General features: G+C 35.0%; 1 protein-coding gene across 12 annotated transcripts in view; it reads left to right on the top strand.

Annotated features, from left to right (window-relative positions):
• MIER1 (MIER1 transcriptional regulator) overlaps positions 1-15,679 on the top strand; it is a 59,426-nt gene that overhangs the window by 5,427 nt on the left and 38,320 nt on the right. For 10 of the 12 annotated variants that reach the window (XM_077776305.1, XM_077776298.1, XM_077776300.1 and 7 more), the window contains 2 exons: positions 9,573-9,597; positions 14,516-14,661. In XM_077776305.1, coding sequence (XP_077632431.1) covers positions 9,573-9,597; positions 14,516-14,661 — 171 coding nt within the window. Of the gene's footprint in view, positions 1-8,512; positions 8,581-9,572; positions 9,598-9,726; positions 9,764-14,515; positions 14,662-15,679 lie in introns of those variants that run through there. The other 2 variants (XM_077776309.1, XM_077776299.1) reach the window with 2 other exon arrangements.

The following is a 15,679-nucleotide window of genomic DNA, read 5'->3' as shown; positions in this document are numbered from 1 at the left end:
AGGGAGCGAGCTCCCCCTCCCTGTCCCGGAGCCGGGCGCCCCCGGGCCCTGGCCGGGGAGGAGTGGAGTGGGCCTGGCTAGGAGAGGCCCAGCCCTGCTGGCGCCACTGCCCACCTGTTGTCCGGAACAGGCCGCGGTCTGGGCGGGAGCTTTCCTTGGAACTTAGTTGGGATGGGTCCGGGGGTAGGAGGAAGCGGAGGCGTTAGTTGGACTTCGGGGGCAGTTTGAAGGGTCGAGTGCTGCGTAGTAGTGCGTGTGGAGAGGGGCGAGGGCGAGTGGTCGCCCGCCAGGCAGGGGTGCCGGTGGCGCAACTTCGCCGGCCGGTGCTAGGGGCCGAGAGAGGAGCTGCTGCTTCCTCTTCTTGCGAAGTTTCTTCCCTCCTTCACCGAGATGCTGTTGCGCCCTTCCGTGTCACCCCCACCCGTTTGCTACTGACCTCCAGTCCGTCTTGATGGGGCAAACGTAAGGCAGAATGGCTTTTAATTCTCATTTTACTCATGGTGCTAAGATGAGCGTGGAGAAATAAACGTAGCCTTTCGCGATCCGGCCCTTTAGGCTGGGGGAGTCCCCCTGAATCTCCGGAACAGTTCCATTCTTCCCGAAGGTAGAACCTCTTTTTCTCTACATTTCAGAAGAGTTGCTTTCAACCTTTCCCCCTCTTCACTTTCCAGGCATCCCCTTCCACACTCCTTTCCTAACAAGGCTATCGATTATTGTCTTCTTTCTCTCTTTTCTTCCCCTTTATGGGAGATCCCCCCCCTCCTTTTTCCAGGAAACGAGTTACCAAAGCCCCCTTTCCTCGGTGGTAATTGTTTTATATTTTGGGACTCAAATCGTGCCAAATAACCACTGTTATGATTCATTGAAACTTAGGGTTATGCCGCTGGATGTTTAAATTTTTGCTTCTGATTTAAACCTTCAAACATTTTTTTTCAATACTTTTTCCCCCCTTACCCTCGGAAGAATTCGTTATTCCTTACCCCCTGGAGTTCAAGAAGTGATAGTATTTGGAGTTTAAAGTCTACTATGAGTGAGAGCCTCCCCAAATGATTGATAAGTCATTTCTTCTGTATGAATTGCCATTTTCATGGGCTCAGGCACCGCCAAACAGATTCAGGAATAGGGAATTCTTTTTTTTTTTTTTTTAACCAGTCAGCCCCCCTATTTTTGTCTCCATTATTTGCTATATGAAGTCATTGGTGAGTTAGGTGAGTACTTATGTAATATCATAAATACCTCTTTTTTAAACTTGGGGTACAGAACGTATAGATTATGGAAAAATATTAATTTGGATGTTTATTCATGTACCTGTTGAGTGGAGGGACCTAAAAGTTAGCTGTTTTGTAGAATTGCTCTTAGGGTGCTCCTTCTGCTTTCCTTATGGAAACTGGCTTTATACTTAGGTACTGGAGTATTTGATTCACTGTAGCAGGAGTCTTCGTTGCTAGTCATCTTTAAAAAGCTTAATACTTAGGATTTAAAACTAAATTTAGATCTTAGATTTATTTCCATTTCTTTTGTTCTTTGTGGTGGAAGAATTGTATTTTAAGGCACATGAGTTAGAGAAAACCTAGTACTTTGTATTTCATTTAAATGTGACTGGATTCATTCCACTGAGCTGAAGGAATTTTAGTCCTGGTTAGATATTTAAGTGCTTCTTTTTGTTTTCATGTGTAAGTTGGGGAAAGGGTTGTATGTAGCTGGATTTATTTACATTTTGTTAAATAGTATTCAGTGGATGCCCCGTTTTAGTGAATGCCTGTTAGATAGGCAAAGTGTACTGTAACAAGTTAGGTGGTTTCTTCCCTCCCAGTGCCGCTCACAATGGCTTAAGCTTTAAGTTTGGTCGTCTTATTTTAAGGCAAGCTATTATTGAAGGAAAATAACTTTATTTTTGAAAATACAGTTAAACTTAAGTTTAGAAAACTTCACCCAGAAATTTTAACTGCCCAGCACACTGAAAATTTATGTAAATAGAAGTATATTAATATTCTTGTTTTAGAAATTAAAGATGGTTGCATCAATATGAGAGGAAAAGTGATATTTTGAGTCATTAATCATTTCCTAATATTTTCAAGGGTATGTTTTAGTTTTCATAAAAATTGCATTCTTGAAAAATGGAACTCTCATGTTCAGTAGGAACACTTGGATGGTTCAATATCAAGAAGAGTAAACCTGAACTTTGTTTTCAGTGAATTTATTTTTAAAAATTTCATCTTTTAGTGTTGGATAGTTTTTTTTTTTTTAGTGAATATAGAGGAAGAATGGGGAAACCTTCATTCATCTGTGTCCTACAAAATGTCTAAAAGAGGTGAAGAGTAAAATTAATTTGTATTGTTCCAATCGCAATATTTAGTAATTAGGATGATTTTAGACACTAGTTGTTTTTAAAAAATAGATGGGGAAATGCTTGGTGTATAGAGTGTTTTTACTTTTATATGAGCACTCAGGAGATTGATTCTTTATGGTGCCAATATAAAGCATGTGGTAAAATAAATGTGCTATTGTACCTTTGATTAAGTAGACACCTGAGCATTGAAGCTAACTGGTGAAATAACAGAAAATACAAAGCAACAATATACATTTATTTGATAAATCTGAAGGGAAAACAGGTTATTGAAGAAGCATGTCTCCAGAGAAAAATACCAATATTATGCTTCTGGGTTTGTTATTTCCTACATAGGAGAATGACCTTGTTTTCCAGAAAAATGTTTAATTCTTAAATAGAAATTGATTTAGATGTGAATAGAATACACTGATTTTTCATACTTCATCTGATTATCTAGGCAGTCCATAAGTAGGAAGTATGTGTTTAATGGTTCCTCAAATCGTGCTAACATTAAAAACATATTTAATGTGCTTAGAAGAAATGGCACATACTCCTTTTCTTAACAGTTGTTAGTAATATTTCTTATTGCTTATTATCCCTTAAAATTACTTATCAACCTTCTAAAAGGAGGTTCTTCTCCTAGTCACACTTAAAGGAAGGAAATTACAGGGTAGTTGCAGTTTTACAAAGGCAATGAGAAAGAAAGAATAAGAGGAAGAAATAGTCAATCCTTTGGGTTTTATAAGGAATGTGGTACAGGGACCTTTGGGAATGAACAATTTTTCTGTTATTTCAGAGTTTATAAACACATAAGGGACTTTTCTTCTCCAGGAAAAAAAAAAAAAAGCCGTAACATAGTGCAAGACCTATCTTTTCACCTAGGCCATATTGCTATCATATAAAGAAAAGATTTAATGAACCTGCTTTTCTATATTACTTTTAAGTATTTAACCATTTCCAAAAACAATACATAATCTGTTTATTCACTATCACATCTATTCATTTATTTCTCTTGAAAACACATTCCTTGCTTAATGGTTTTTAGTGTATTTGGATTTCATTTTTTAAGGAAATAGGATCATCTTTTTTTTTTAATTTTTTATAGTTTATTTATTTTTGAAACAGAGAGAGACAGAGCATAAGTAGGGGAGGGGCAGAGAGAGAGGAAGGCACAGAATCTGAAATAGGCTCCAGGCTGTTAGCGTCTGCACAGAACCTGATGCAGGGCTTGAACCCACAAACTGTGAGATCATGACCTGAGCTGAAGTCAGACACACAACTGACTGAGCCACCCAGGCGCCCCGGAAATAGGATCATCTTGACTGTTCTTCTGATGGTGTTCATTTCTATTCTAAACAAAACTTGTTTCACTGCAGTGGATTTAGGCCCTAAATAGTTCTTTATAGTGGTAATGAACTTTTTAGTGTTTATACTTGAGTGTATTTAGGATTTATTCAGAGTAATCAAGAACTCTGGATAAATGCATGAGAATCTAATTCAGAAGGAGTAATAAAGTGCTTGATAAGGTAGAAAAGGTTGGTTGTAGGATATACAGAAGTGGATTACTATTAGAGAATTTTTCTACAGGAGACTAATCAGTTTCCCAAATCAGAAATAAAACACTAGGGTGCCTGGATGGCTCCATCAGTTGAGCATCCAGCTTAGGCTCAGGTCATGATCTTACAGTTCGTGGGTCTGAGCCCCGCATTGGGCTCATGCAAAACCTGCTTTGGATCCCCTGTTCACCCCTCCTCTCTTTGCCCCTCCACTGCTTGTGTGCTCTCTCTTAAAACTAAGCATGAAAAAAAAATCAAACACTGCCATTGAAGCAAGAAACTGAAATTTCTTGCTTGAAATTAGCTTGAGTTCCTGTATATTTCAAAAGATTTGCAAATGGTTTCAAAATTCATTGCAGTGATAAAGCTGTTCAAGTACCAGTCATCACCTGGGACCCATTCTGTTTCACTTATTCTATGGCTTATAAGAATGACTCTTAAATTATGCTTGTGTAGATAGGAAATTCATAAAGTAGCACCCCCTAAAACGCTTTTTGCAATTTGAGATTTTTTTCCAAAAGTCCTAGATTGAAAAAAATAAATTCAGAAGAAGCTGTTAAACATCTATCCCATCCCTTTAGCTAAGTATTCCTTAGTAGTGTTAATGTCTTTTGAACAGTTCATAATAAAAGTAAAGAACTTAGATCTCAAAGGAAATTAAACTAGAAGATACCTAAATCTTTCTTAGAGAAAATGAAACTGATCAGAGAGTTGATGCAGTTTGTCCTAAGTTGTGCAGTTAAGTTAGACTGTGGCACAGTTACGAGTGGAAGCTAGGTTTCTGAATTCCTAGTACTTAATAACAATTCATCCTCTGAATTATTACTACTGTAGTCAATTTACTAGTTTCCCCAACAAGACCTTCTTAATCTTTTCTTAATCTTTTTTATACCGCAGAATTCCTCAGGGGAAAGTTAAGTGATGTAGGTTTGTATGGAGGAAGAGAAATGGTGAGCATAGTTTCGCTGCCTTCTCCACCTGGTGGAGGGCCTCTAAGTCACTGTGAGAACCTCTGATTTAGTGTCTACATTACTAAGCAGGTGATGATAACAAAGAAATGGTGGTGTAGTTCAGACAGTTATGTTTATTTGAAAATATGCTTTTGATTGCTGGGAATATATGAATCTAATGATTACTTCATGTTTACCTTTTTTTTAAATGGTTATATTCTAGATTACCTACCATGTTCTAGAGAAACATTTGAGGAAATCTGAGGCATTGAATATTTGTTACAATTATTAGCGACTTGATCAACTAAACCATATATGTGGTGAAGGTATAAAAGTTAACTGTTCATTTTTTAATTTGATTTTAGCCTACTCATACCCTGTGTGACTGTGTACTTATGTTTTCTATCTCAGATAGTTATGTATGCACCTAAAAGAAAACTGGGTTATTTTTCTAAATCGTATACCTGTTAAAAAACAAAAGTGCCAAATAATAGGTTTTCCTAAAAATCCAAAAGTAGGGGCGCCTGGGTGGCTCAGTCAGTTAAGCGTCCGACTTCCAGCTCAGGTCATGATCTCACGGTTGTGAGTTTGAGCCCCGTGTCGGGCTCTGTGCTGACAGCTTAGAGCCTGGAGCCTACATTGGATTCTGTGTCTCCTTCTCTCTCTCAGCCCCTCCCCCACTTGTGGTCTGTCTCTCAAAAATAAATAAATGTAAAAAAAATTTTTTTTAAATCTAAAAGCAGAGGAAGGAAACGAAAATTGCTCATAATTCCGTAAGATAATCTCCACTAACTTTTCTTAAAAACAAACAGTAATACTAACAAGTGGTTAGAAAATTCCAACAGTATAGAAAGAAAAAAAGCCTTCTTTCCCCAACCCATTCCCTAGAGGTAACTGTTACAGGTTTTTGTGTATACTTCTAGAGAAAAAAAAAATCCATTTATATTTCAGCCCAATTTACCCTATTCTCTACTTTTTTTTAACTCCTGATATATTTGTGAATAAACAAATGTTTTTACATTTATTTTTCTCATTCACCACAGACTTTTGTCTCTTTTTAACAGAGTAATTAGTGTTTCGTTGCTTGGAAGAACTGTATTTCATTTCTAACTAGTTAAATGATAGACTTGAAAATTTTTCCCAACTTCTTGCTGTGAACCGCTTTATGGTAATGACTGTTAAACATATATCTTGATATGCTTTCTTAGGCACATCATTTAGGGTAATTTCATATTAGCAAAATGGTCACTAGAAGAGTTAAACCAATTTGTATTTTTCTACCAATAATGTATGAGTGCATTTTAAATACATTTTTAATTTCTAATGAAAAATCTTTACTGTTTGCATTTTCTAGTTTGTGTTTTTTCTAAAAATAGGTATAGTTACAAATGAATACCTATTTAACAGCTCGTTTTAAACAGGTACTAATTTGTGCATCATTAATGGTAGATGTTGCAGGTTTTCCTAGAAGATACTGTTAAGATACCAGTTCCTAAATAGACATAGATGATAGTCTGACATGAAAAGTGATAACTTGCAGCCACATTTTAAACATGCTTTGAACAGATGAAAACCATTTAAAAAAGAAGAAGAAAGGGGAAAGAAGGAGAGTGGTAAAGAGAAAAAAAATTTAATATAGTTGGTCACTTAGAAGGTATAGAAGAATTCAGGTCCTAGACTTCAGTTTCATCTTCACTATTTACCATGGAGGCTCGATCAAGTCACTTTCTATCCTGGGTTTGCTAATCTATAAAATGACGTTGGCAGAGTAGGTGTTATTGCCTGGAATAGTTATGATCAAGTAACTTTATGCATTTGAAAATATGTAGTACTATATAAATGTAAGCTGGTTCTGCTCTTCTTCTAAATACCTAAAAAATGCTCGTATTCTGTATGTATATTTTCTGTACTATGAGACTGAACTCTTATTTTGAAAAGTAATTGTTTTGTCTGCAGTTGGGGCAAAAGTAGTGCTTACAATACAAACTTTTTGAATGCCAGTTTTCCAGAATGTCAGTTTTTAAATTAATTGAATATGATAAACTTTCAAGAAACAAATCTTACTCTCACCCATCCCAAACTGAAACAGTGGAATTCTATTTTGAACATAGAATACTAAAATATATGTCTAGAGGCAAATCATCATTACTTCCCCTTCTTTATCCTAATCTAGGTAACACATCAGTCAAATTACACTTCTTGAAACATTCCACTATTTCTAACGTAAAATTATCATTAATACTATCATTGAATACTGAGTATTCTCCTTTTTGCCAGCTAAATGTACAGATGATACCAGTCCTCCAAATATTTGGTATCTTAATTAACGGAAAATAGTTGGGACCTTTTTCAGAACTTTAAAGTGATAGATAACTTTAGCAGTAAAACAACAATCAGTATGGTATTGGCAGTTAGTGCTCTTTGAGACCTTTTAAAAACTGCAGCGCCATTCACAATTCAGGATCTTTGTTGTTGCCAGTATCTAACATCAGTGAAAATGTACCTTTTATTCTTCAGAAGAATACCATTTTTAATCAGAAACCCCTTTTTGTCAGAAGACTGTTAGATGGAATAATTATTGGAGTGTTCAAAGAGCCATTTCTCTTAGGCTTCTAATTTGAAAGAAATGCTGATTTTCTTGTTTATGCTCTGCAAATCATTTCAGAAGTTTGATAAAAAGGAAAAACAGCACTGCGAGGCTGCTTTGTGAGTGGGGGGCATGGGACCAGATAAAGATAGTCATCGCTGCTGTAGCTTTGCATGACATAAAAGTGGATTAATATTTTAAAATACTCATTTGCTGTGTAATAATTTGTGTGGTGGTTATATCCATTTTGAGCTAGAAGTGTGTTACTCTGCCCATAAGATGTTAGCAAGCTAGAAACCCTTTTTATCGTTACATTACTCCATCACCCTGCTGTTCAGCTTCCTGTTAGAGGAATGGAATTAAAAAGTAGCACTGTTTTGAGTCTAGAGTAACTTTTAAGTAAAGATAGTGGTGTGACGTTTGAAAATATAATACTGAATACTGTCTGTCTTCTGTAAAATAAGTTGATGTTATAGTCAAGAGCCATCTACGAATTAAAAGGGAAAAGAAATAGGACCCTTGGAAAGTGTGCTTCAAAAGAACCTAAGTCACCATGTACAATTGAGAATGTCATACTTAATACAATAGCATACTGTGGGCAGTTTTCAAAATAGAATTTTAACACCTTATAAGAAATTTGTGTTAGTTGCCTAGCTTTTGAAAAATTGGGCACTTTCCTCATTTTATTTTGTTCATGGCTCTCTTCCTATTACTTAAAAGAAAGAAGGAAAATAGAGATCTTCCTTATGGTTGGGTTATATATATCCTGATAAACCTATCATAAGTTTAAAATATCATTAAGTCAGAAGTGCATTAATATACCTAACCTACTGAATGAACATCATAGCTTACCTCAGACATGCTTAGAACACTTACATTAGCCTACAGTTGGGCAGAATCCTCTAACGTAAAACCTGTTTTATAACCAAGTGTTGAATGTCTTATGTACTTTTCTGAATACTGGTCTGAAAGTGAACAACAGAAAGGTTTTATGAGTACACAATGGTTATAAGTGTATTGGTTGTTTGCCCTTGTGATCGCATGCCTGACTGGGAGCTGCAACTCGCTGCCACTGCCCAGTATCACAAGATAGTATCATACCACATGTTGCTAGCCCAGGAAAAGATCAAAATTCAAACTTCAGTTTCTACTAAACAGGTATTGCTTTTGCAGTATCATAAAGTTGAAAACTCTTAAGTTGAGCCCTAATTGTCAGGGACTGTCTGTGCTAGAATAACTCACTCTTTGCTAATAATTTTGGGCTTAGCGTCTCTGACTTCTAATGGGCATGAAGTAGCTCTGAATGAATAGAAAAGGTTTTAACTATAAAGCATATGTCATTTGAAGCATCTTGAGTTTTTGTTACATATTTATAGAAGTTTATAGATGACTTGTTTGTAATTGTGAATTAACTGAATTTAGATAAAATAATAGCCTTAAACTGTCAAGTGGTCATATTACCAAAATAAGTTGCTAAAATTTTTATCTTTAAATTTTCTGAATGCTTCTAGTTAAATTTATGAGGGGTAGAATGCTACAGTAGAAGCAGCATTATAATTGAGGATGTTTGTGATTTTTTCCATCAGAGAACTTAACCTCTCTAGACTTTAGCTTGAAGGTTACTAATTCTGTGATAATTTAAAAATGTTTGTAAAGTTAACCTAATGTACTATTTGGTGCTTAATAGCATTTTATTTTGTTCCTTCTACTTTCCTACGACATAATTTTTATTTAAAATATTGTCTTAAGGTGTTTTCGCCTCCCTTCTTTCACAAATTTTAAGCCAGAGACCAGCTTGATAGTGAAACTTTTGTGTAATATCCCCTGTATTGATAAGAGAGAATATTTCAGAAAGTTCTAAGATCTAAAATCAGATCTTTTAAGCTGCATTAGTTCTGAGACCCATATTTGCCTTTAAAATCTGAATCAATTTCTTATGTCTTCGTTTCTAGATTCAGGAGTGTTTGAAATTTGTGTTTAAATAAACATAATGTCAGACAAAGGATTATAGGGAAGGTTTTAGTTTGTCTTAGGTAATTCAGACATAAAAACTTACTGTGATTTTTGGTGTCAAACTAGCCCTTGAATAATTCCTGTAAAGATTTATTATACAAAGATGCTAATTTTTCTTCTTTTCTCCCCCTCCTCAGCCATCTGTTGAGTCTTCAAGTCCAGGTAAGTATTTTCTGTGTTTTCTATAATTTCTGTCTGACTAACATTTGTCCTATTATAAAAAGTATAGAGGAGTTAGACTATCATCTGACTTGCTTTTCTTCTGACTGCTTCTTTTCTCTGGGGAAAAAGAAATGGATGAAATATTTGACTGCCCATGAAAGTACAGGTGAGGCTACTGTGAGTTCAACCTCCTGACTACTTGTGGGTTCACTTTTTTTAATGAATTACTGTGTGTATTTCTTACAGGTTTTAATTGGTATTTGATTTCAAGTATATAACATGTGTTTTTTCAAAAGGAGTCACTAACTTAGAAATATTTACTTGTATAAGAAGCTCAAAGTGTGTGAGAAAAAAATGCATTTAGTGAGAGAGAAAAAATAATATAAGCAGAACATTCAAAAATGAATATTCAGTGTTGTAAATTAAGGAGGTTATGTTTAGATTTGAGTAGGATCAAATTTTACCCTCAGACCATATAGTTTTGGTGTTCCATATTCTCTTCCAAATATAGTATAGGTTCATTTTTTTCCTTAGGGTTTGCAAAAGTGATCTTTTAAATTTCTTTCTAATGTTTGTTTATTTTTGAGAGAAAGAGAGACAGAGTATGAGCAGGGAAGGGGTAGGGAGAGAAGCAGACACAGAATCTGAAACAGGCTCCAGCCTCTGTCAGAGCCATCAGCACAGACCCTGACATGGGCTCAAACTCCAGAATGGTGAGATTGTGCTTGAGCCAAAGTCGGACGCTTAACCGATTGAGCCACCCAGGCACTCCCACAAACGTGATCTTTGACCCATATCTGGGCCACAGATGTTTTTTTGTTTGGCCAGTGTAGTGATCTTAAAACTTAAAATATTTTATATAAAACCTGAATTTAGGTTTCTCATGATGAGTCAGAGGTTCTGGCACCACTGAACCACTACAGCATTCCTTTAGAGCAACAGTTAGTTGGAACTAAATAGCATAGCAGTCAGGAAAGAGCCCAGTCTTTGCCTCCATGTCCAGGGACTTCACCAAGAGAGAGGACTGCCTTCTACAATGGAGTACATGTAAAGAACGGTATGATACAGCTGAAGACTCATAAAGGGAGCTCTGTTTTATTTGAAAACATCTCATATATTTTGAATATTTAGATATGACACATTACTGAATTTTCCAGATTATTAAAGCAGTCTTTCTGTGTTGTAAGTTTTAGAAGGAATGTTTGTAATAATGCTTATTAATATATGCCTTTTTTAATGGTTTAGGGCTCTTAATATGAACACAAATAGTTGTACTCTCTGTAGTACAATTTATCAAGTAAGAGTTGAATTAGGATACCTCCAGATCTCTTCTAAATGACTAGGTGCTCAATTGACTTTGAGTTTTGTCATTTTTATTTCAGCTGCAAATATCTTACACTTTCTATAGTCTTGAAGTAAAGTGTATTAGGCATTGTGACATTTCTAAAACTCAAGTTTTTTAACTTCTTAGTTTATAAATATGTTCTGGACGGTTGAGGTTGGAAGTAATCTGATCTCAGATAAATAGCAGATTATTGTTTCCTTTTTAGGACATGGAATTATACCCAATATTTTTTTTTCTTTCAAACACAGACATCTTTTTCATCGAAAAAGTGGGCTGTAGTTGTTTTTGTTAATGTCACATTGCAGATAGACTGTTTTAGATATTTTTCAATGAGTTTTGAGAAATTTATCAGGTAATACATAGGCTCAAAAAAAGTAATTACTTCAAAAGTGATACTAATAAATGGCTTTCTCAGTTTCCATTGCATTTGAATTGGTCTAGGCTGAACTGGAAGAATAGTGGAGCTTAAAGAATACAAATGTCTTTGGTGGCCTTTACTGCTTGCTGAATGACTATACAGATAAATTGATTTTTTTGTTTTGTTTTGTTTTTGGACTAAGGAAGATCTTTTGAAGTAGATAGTGTTTGTAATATCAGGTTTCTGCCCAAGGGAATATTTATTGTTCTTACAATACTAACTATGGACAGTTAACAAAAGTTGGTGGGAAAAATTAGGAATAGAGGCTTCACGTAAAAAAAATTTTGGTCCACTAGTAAAAGGCTGGGCCCTTTGTAACATCTGTACTTTGGAATTGATGTTAGTAATAAGAGTCATATGACCCAGGCTCAGTAGTTTGTCTATGGACTTTCCCGGTATAGATCTGTGGAGGTAAAATACAGGGCTTTACCTGTAAGAATAGTAGTCATTAGAGGTAGGGATTTAGGGAAGGGGAAGAAATAAAGTGATTAAATGAATGTACATTTATATTAATTAATTATGTTTATATTAATTAATATATATTAAATTTAATTCATCTTGAAATTTTTTAAAAGATGTAAGATACCTTAGTAATTTTGTAATAGGGTACAATTTTATTACCAAGCTGATACTTGCCTTAACTCTGAAGCAAAATATGTATTTACACAAAGCACCAGACTCCCTGTCCCTAATAATTTATTTTGGGGATTTTTACCTCTAGGAGACGGCCTAATAACGTTGGCCTAGTAATTAACAAAAAGGAAAATGGTTAATTGTTCTCAATAGGGCAAAAATAAGTCAAGTAAAACCAAGAAGTCCGATAAAGGCAAGACAAGAAGTGAAAGTTAGAAAACAGTGTGGCATATATGTGGTGAGGATTGGAGTGAGAAGGAAGAAAAGGTTCACCCGCACTTTGTTATTTCTTGTAGTGAGAGGGCTTTAAAGCTTCAAGTCTTGAAGTGGCAAGGCTTTAAAATATAAATGGCTTTGCAAATAATAACAAAAAATGGGAGCACTCAGGTAAGTAGTATAACACTCATAACTTGGTGCTGTGTACTCGTGAGCTTGTTTTGTTTTTGTTTTAGTTGGTAAAAAAGTATAAGTAGTTAGGAATTAAGCATAATTATTTTTTACAATATTTGCATTCAATAGGAATTAGGATAACAGTATACAGAGTTGTGGTGTGAGGTCATTCTGTGATCTTCCTGCCTACAAAGAAGAAAAGTACAGCATCATTTGTAGGAAAACATGATTATTGATTAAATGTCCTAGAAGATTGCTGGGTGAACTGAAAGTTTTGGGAACATTTTTCATTAAAAACTCAAAAAGAAGAAATAATGATTGGGACAGAAAAGCTACAACTAAATTAGTGGTTCTCGAACTGTTCTGTTATGGAACTTTTGTGGCTAGTCCCTCAGCCAGTACCAAGATGCTTTATTAAAAATATGCCGTCCTTTTCTTAATTATCGGAAGAAATTAATACACTTTTCTAAATATTTTTATTTTGTAAATCATTCTAAAACTGGTAGTTATCTGTACGATAAAGCGATTGCTGATTTAGAAATAATGTATTAGTTATTTTATATTTAATATCAGTAATATGCACCTTAAAGAACAGAATGACTTCTAAGTGCTTCACCACCTGACCTGGCTTGCAGTTCACTCATCTTAGTAAAAATAGGTTCTCTTCAAGTATTATTTGAGGCAAGATACCCAATGTCTCTGAGGCTGTGGCTTGCAGGAGGCTTAGAGCACAGTAAAAGCACAGGCATTGGAATTAGCAGACCCAGGATTCAAATTCCATTGTTGCCACCTACTGACTCTAGGAGTTTAAACATGCTTCTTAAACTCTCCAAACCTCAAGTTTTGGTTTTATCAAATTTTTGTTTGAAGATTAAATGAGATATAATGTAGGTGAAGTGCTTGAGCCATAGTATTTGGCACACAGTAAGCACTCAGAAAATGACATTTACACTGAAAAATGAGGGAGATGACAAGAACCCTGAACCTTGAGCATCCCCTTGTCCCTAATAGTCTGGTGTTCAAGAAGTCAACCTCTAATGCTCTGTTTTACTTATTGGTTCTCTTACTGGACTGAAGGAAGAGCATACCGATGTAATATATTACTGGTTAATGGTTTTAACCTTTATTATTAATAGATTAATAATAATTTTTATATATTATTTAACAAACAATAAAATTTATTAATAAATTTTTAACAGTTTAAGTTGATAAAAGAAATTGCTGACTGATTTTTTAAATGTTAAATAACTTGTTTATTTGTATAAAATTGCATTTGCAAACTTAAGTTTGCATATTGCAAATGTGGAGATAGCCAAATGTGGAGATAGTTTATAGAATGTATATGCTGAGCATTTGCAATCTGCATTTACAGGCTTGACACTATTGAGTACAGGACTATTCCCTAGCCAGCAGGATAAAAATAGACTAGCTTACACATCAGTTAGCTATTAGATTATTTTCAATGAGTTGGTAAGAGTTCTGTATACAGTTTTAATAAATTTTGCTTTTATATTCTCTATCTGAATTATTTCAGACCAAAATCAACTAAATTAAGGACAGCTACCTATATTTTAATATATTTCTGTGGAAGTGCTAATAGAATAATATTTGAGTGCAGCTGTATTTTCATTAGACTGTGTATGCAGATGACTGTATATCTCACATGACTGTATTCTCATGGGCCATAAGGACTCATACTCATTGGGTCTATTAAATATCCATCAAATGATTAAGAATTGTGATATTTCCCACATGAATTATCATTCTTAGTTGATGTGATCCATTATTTACAACTGAAATTTTGTGTTTAGAATATGATAGGACTCTCTTTAAGGGCTGCACACATTTTTTTCAAAAGCTATACTTCCCTCACCCCTACCAGTTGCAGTTTTAACTGAATATATAGAGGTGAAACAGGACAAAAACATAATTACTTAGAGAAGAGATTTTTCAGGGACACAGTGATGAGTAAAGGCAAGAATTTTAGAAAACAAATAATACTCGATGTGCATAACTTTTCCCTGATACTTTTGTTTGACCTGTATCCAACTTCAAATACATATACCTTAAATTAATATTAATGAGATAACACTTAATTTGTTTTACCAAACTTTTTAAAATATTCTTTACAGGAGGTTCAGCAACATCAGATGACCATGAATTTGATCCATCAGCTGACATGCTGGTTCATGATTTTGATGATGAACGAACATTAGAAGAGGAAGAAATGATGGAAGGAGAAACAAACTTCAGTTCTGAAATAGAGGATCTTGCAAGGGTAAATAACAGTAAGAGCTAGAGTATGAAATAGTTAATGGCTTTTTTTGCGTCGAGAAATTTGAAATTTTCATTCTCTACCTTGTTTTTGGGGAAGATTGGTGTTATATATAATTGATAGTGAAAAATTCTATGTGGTTGTAGGTGGCATATTTATCGTTTGAAATGAAAGGCATTTAAAAAAATAACTATTATGTGGAATAGAATTAAAATAGTTATTTCGGTAAAAACGTCACGAATATCTGGTCAAAAATAGGCTATAAAAATATGCTGAATTTCTTCTTACATACCTCTGTCATCCCTCAGTTATTGACCTTTTACTTGTACCCTTTCAGAGCCAAAATTTCTTTTTTTTTCTTTAAATTTTTAACACTTTTGTATTATTTTTGAGAAACAGAAAGAGACAGAGTGTGAGCAGGGGAGGGGCAGAGAGAGAGGAAGACAATCTGAAGCAGGCTCCAGACTCTGAGCTGTCAGCACAGAGCCCAATGTGGGGCTTGAACCCACAAAACCATGAGATTCTGACCTGAGCCGAAGTCAGATGCTTAACTGACTGAGCTACCCAGGCATTCCAAGTCAGAATTTCATCATGTTTCTCATTTCCCGTTTATTCTGTAAAGTACTCTGGATAGTTTCTGTCCCTTCTATCAAGATGACTAATGATCTTACTATTCTATTCATCATTTTTCTCTATTCTCAACCATATTCAACAGTTACTGCTCTCTTTTACTTGAATTCTGGGTATCCTACTGTCCAGTTTTTCTTATTTGTTTCTATTCAGTATTCTTTACAGACTCATTTTCCTTCATCAAAGGATTAAATTTAGAATTTCCTAATTCTCAGTTCTGAACTTCTGTCTATAAATCAGTGCTCTTCAGAATGTAGTATGAGGGTCACCTGCTTCAGAATTGCTCATGGACTTAAGAAATGCAGATTTCTATACCTCTCCCCAGGCATATAACTGGAATCTTTGTGGGGTGTATACACGAAATTTGGAAATTACTAAATTAGGTGATGTA

Source organism: Crocuta crocuta, unplaced genomic scaffold (genome assembly GCF_008692635.1).
Source record: "Crocuta crocuta isolate KB4526 unplaced genomic scaffold, BGI_CrCroc_1.0 scaffold17, whole genome shotgun sequence".
NCBI lineage: Eukaryota > Metazoa > Chordata > Mammalia > Carnivora > Hyaenidae > Crocuta > Crocuta crocuta.
This window is presented reverse-complemented; position numbering and strand designations above follow the sequence as displayed.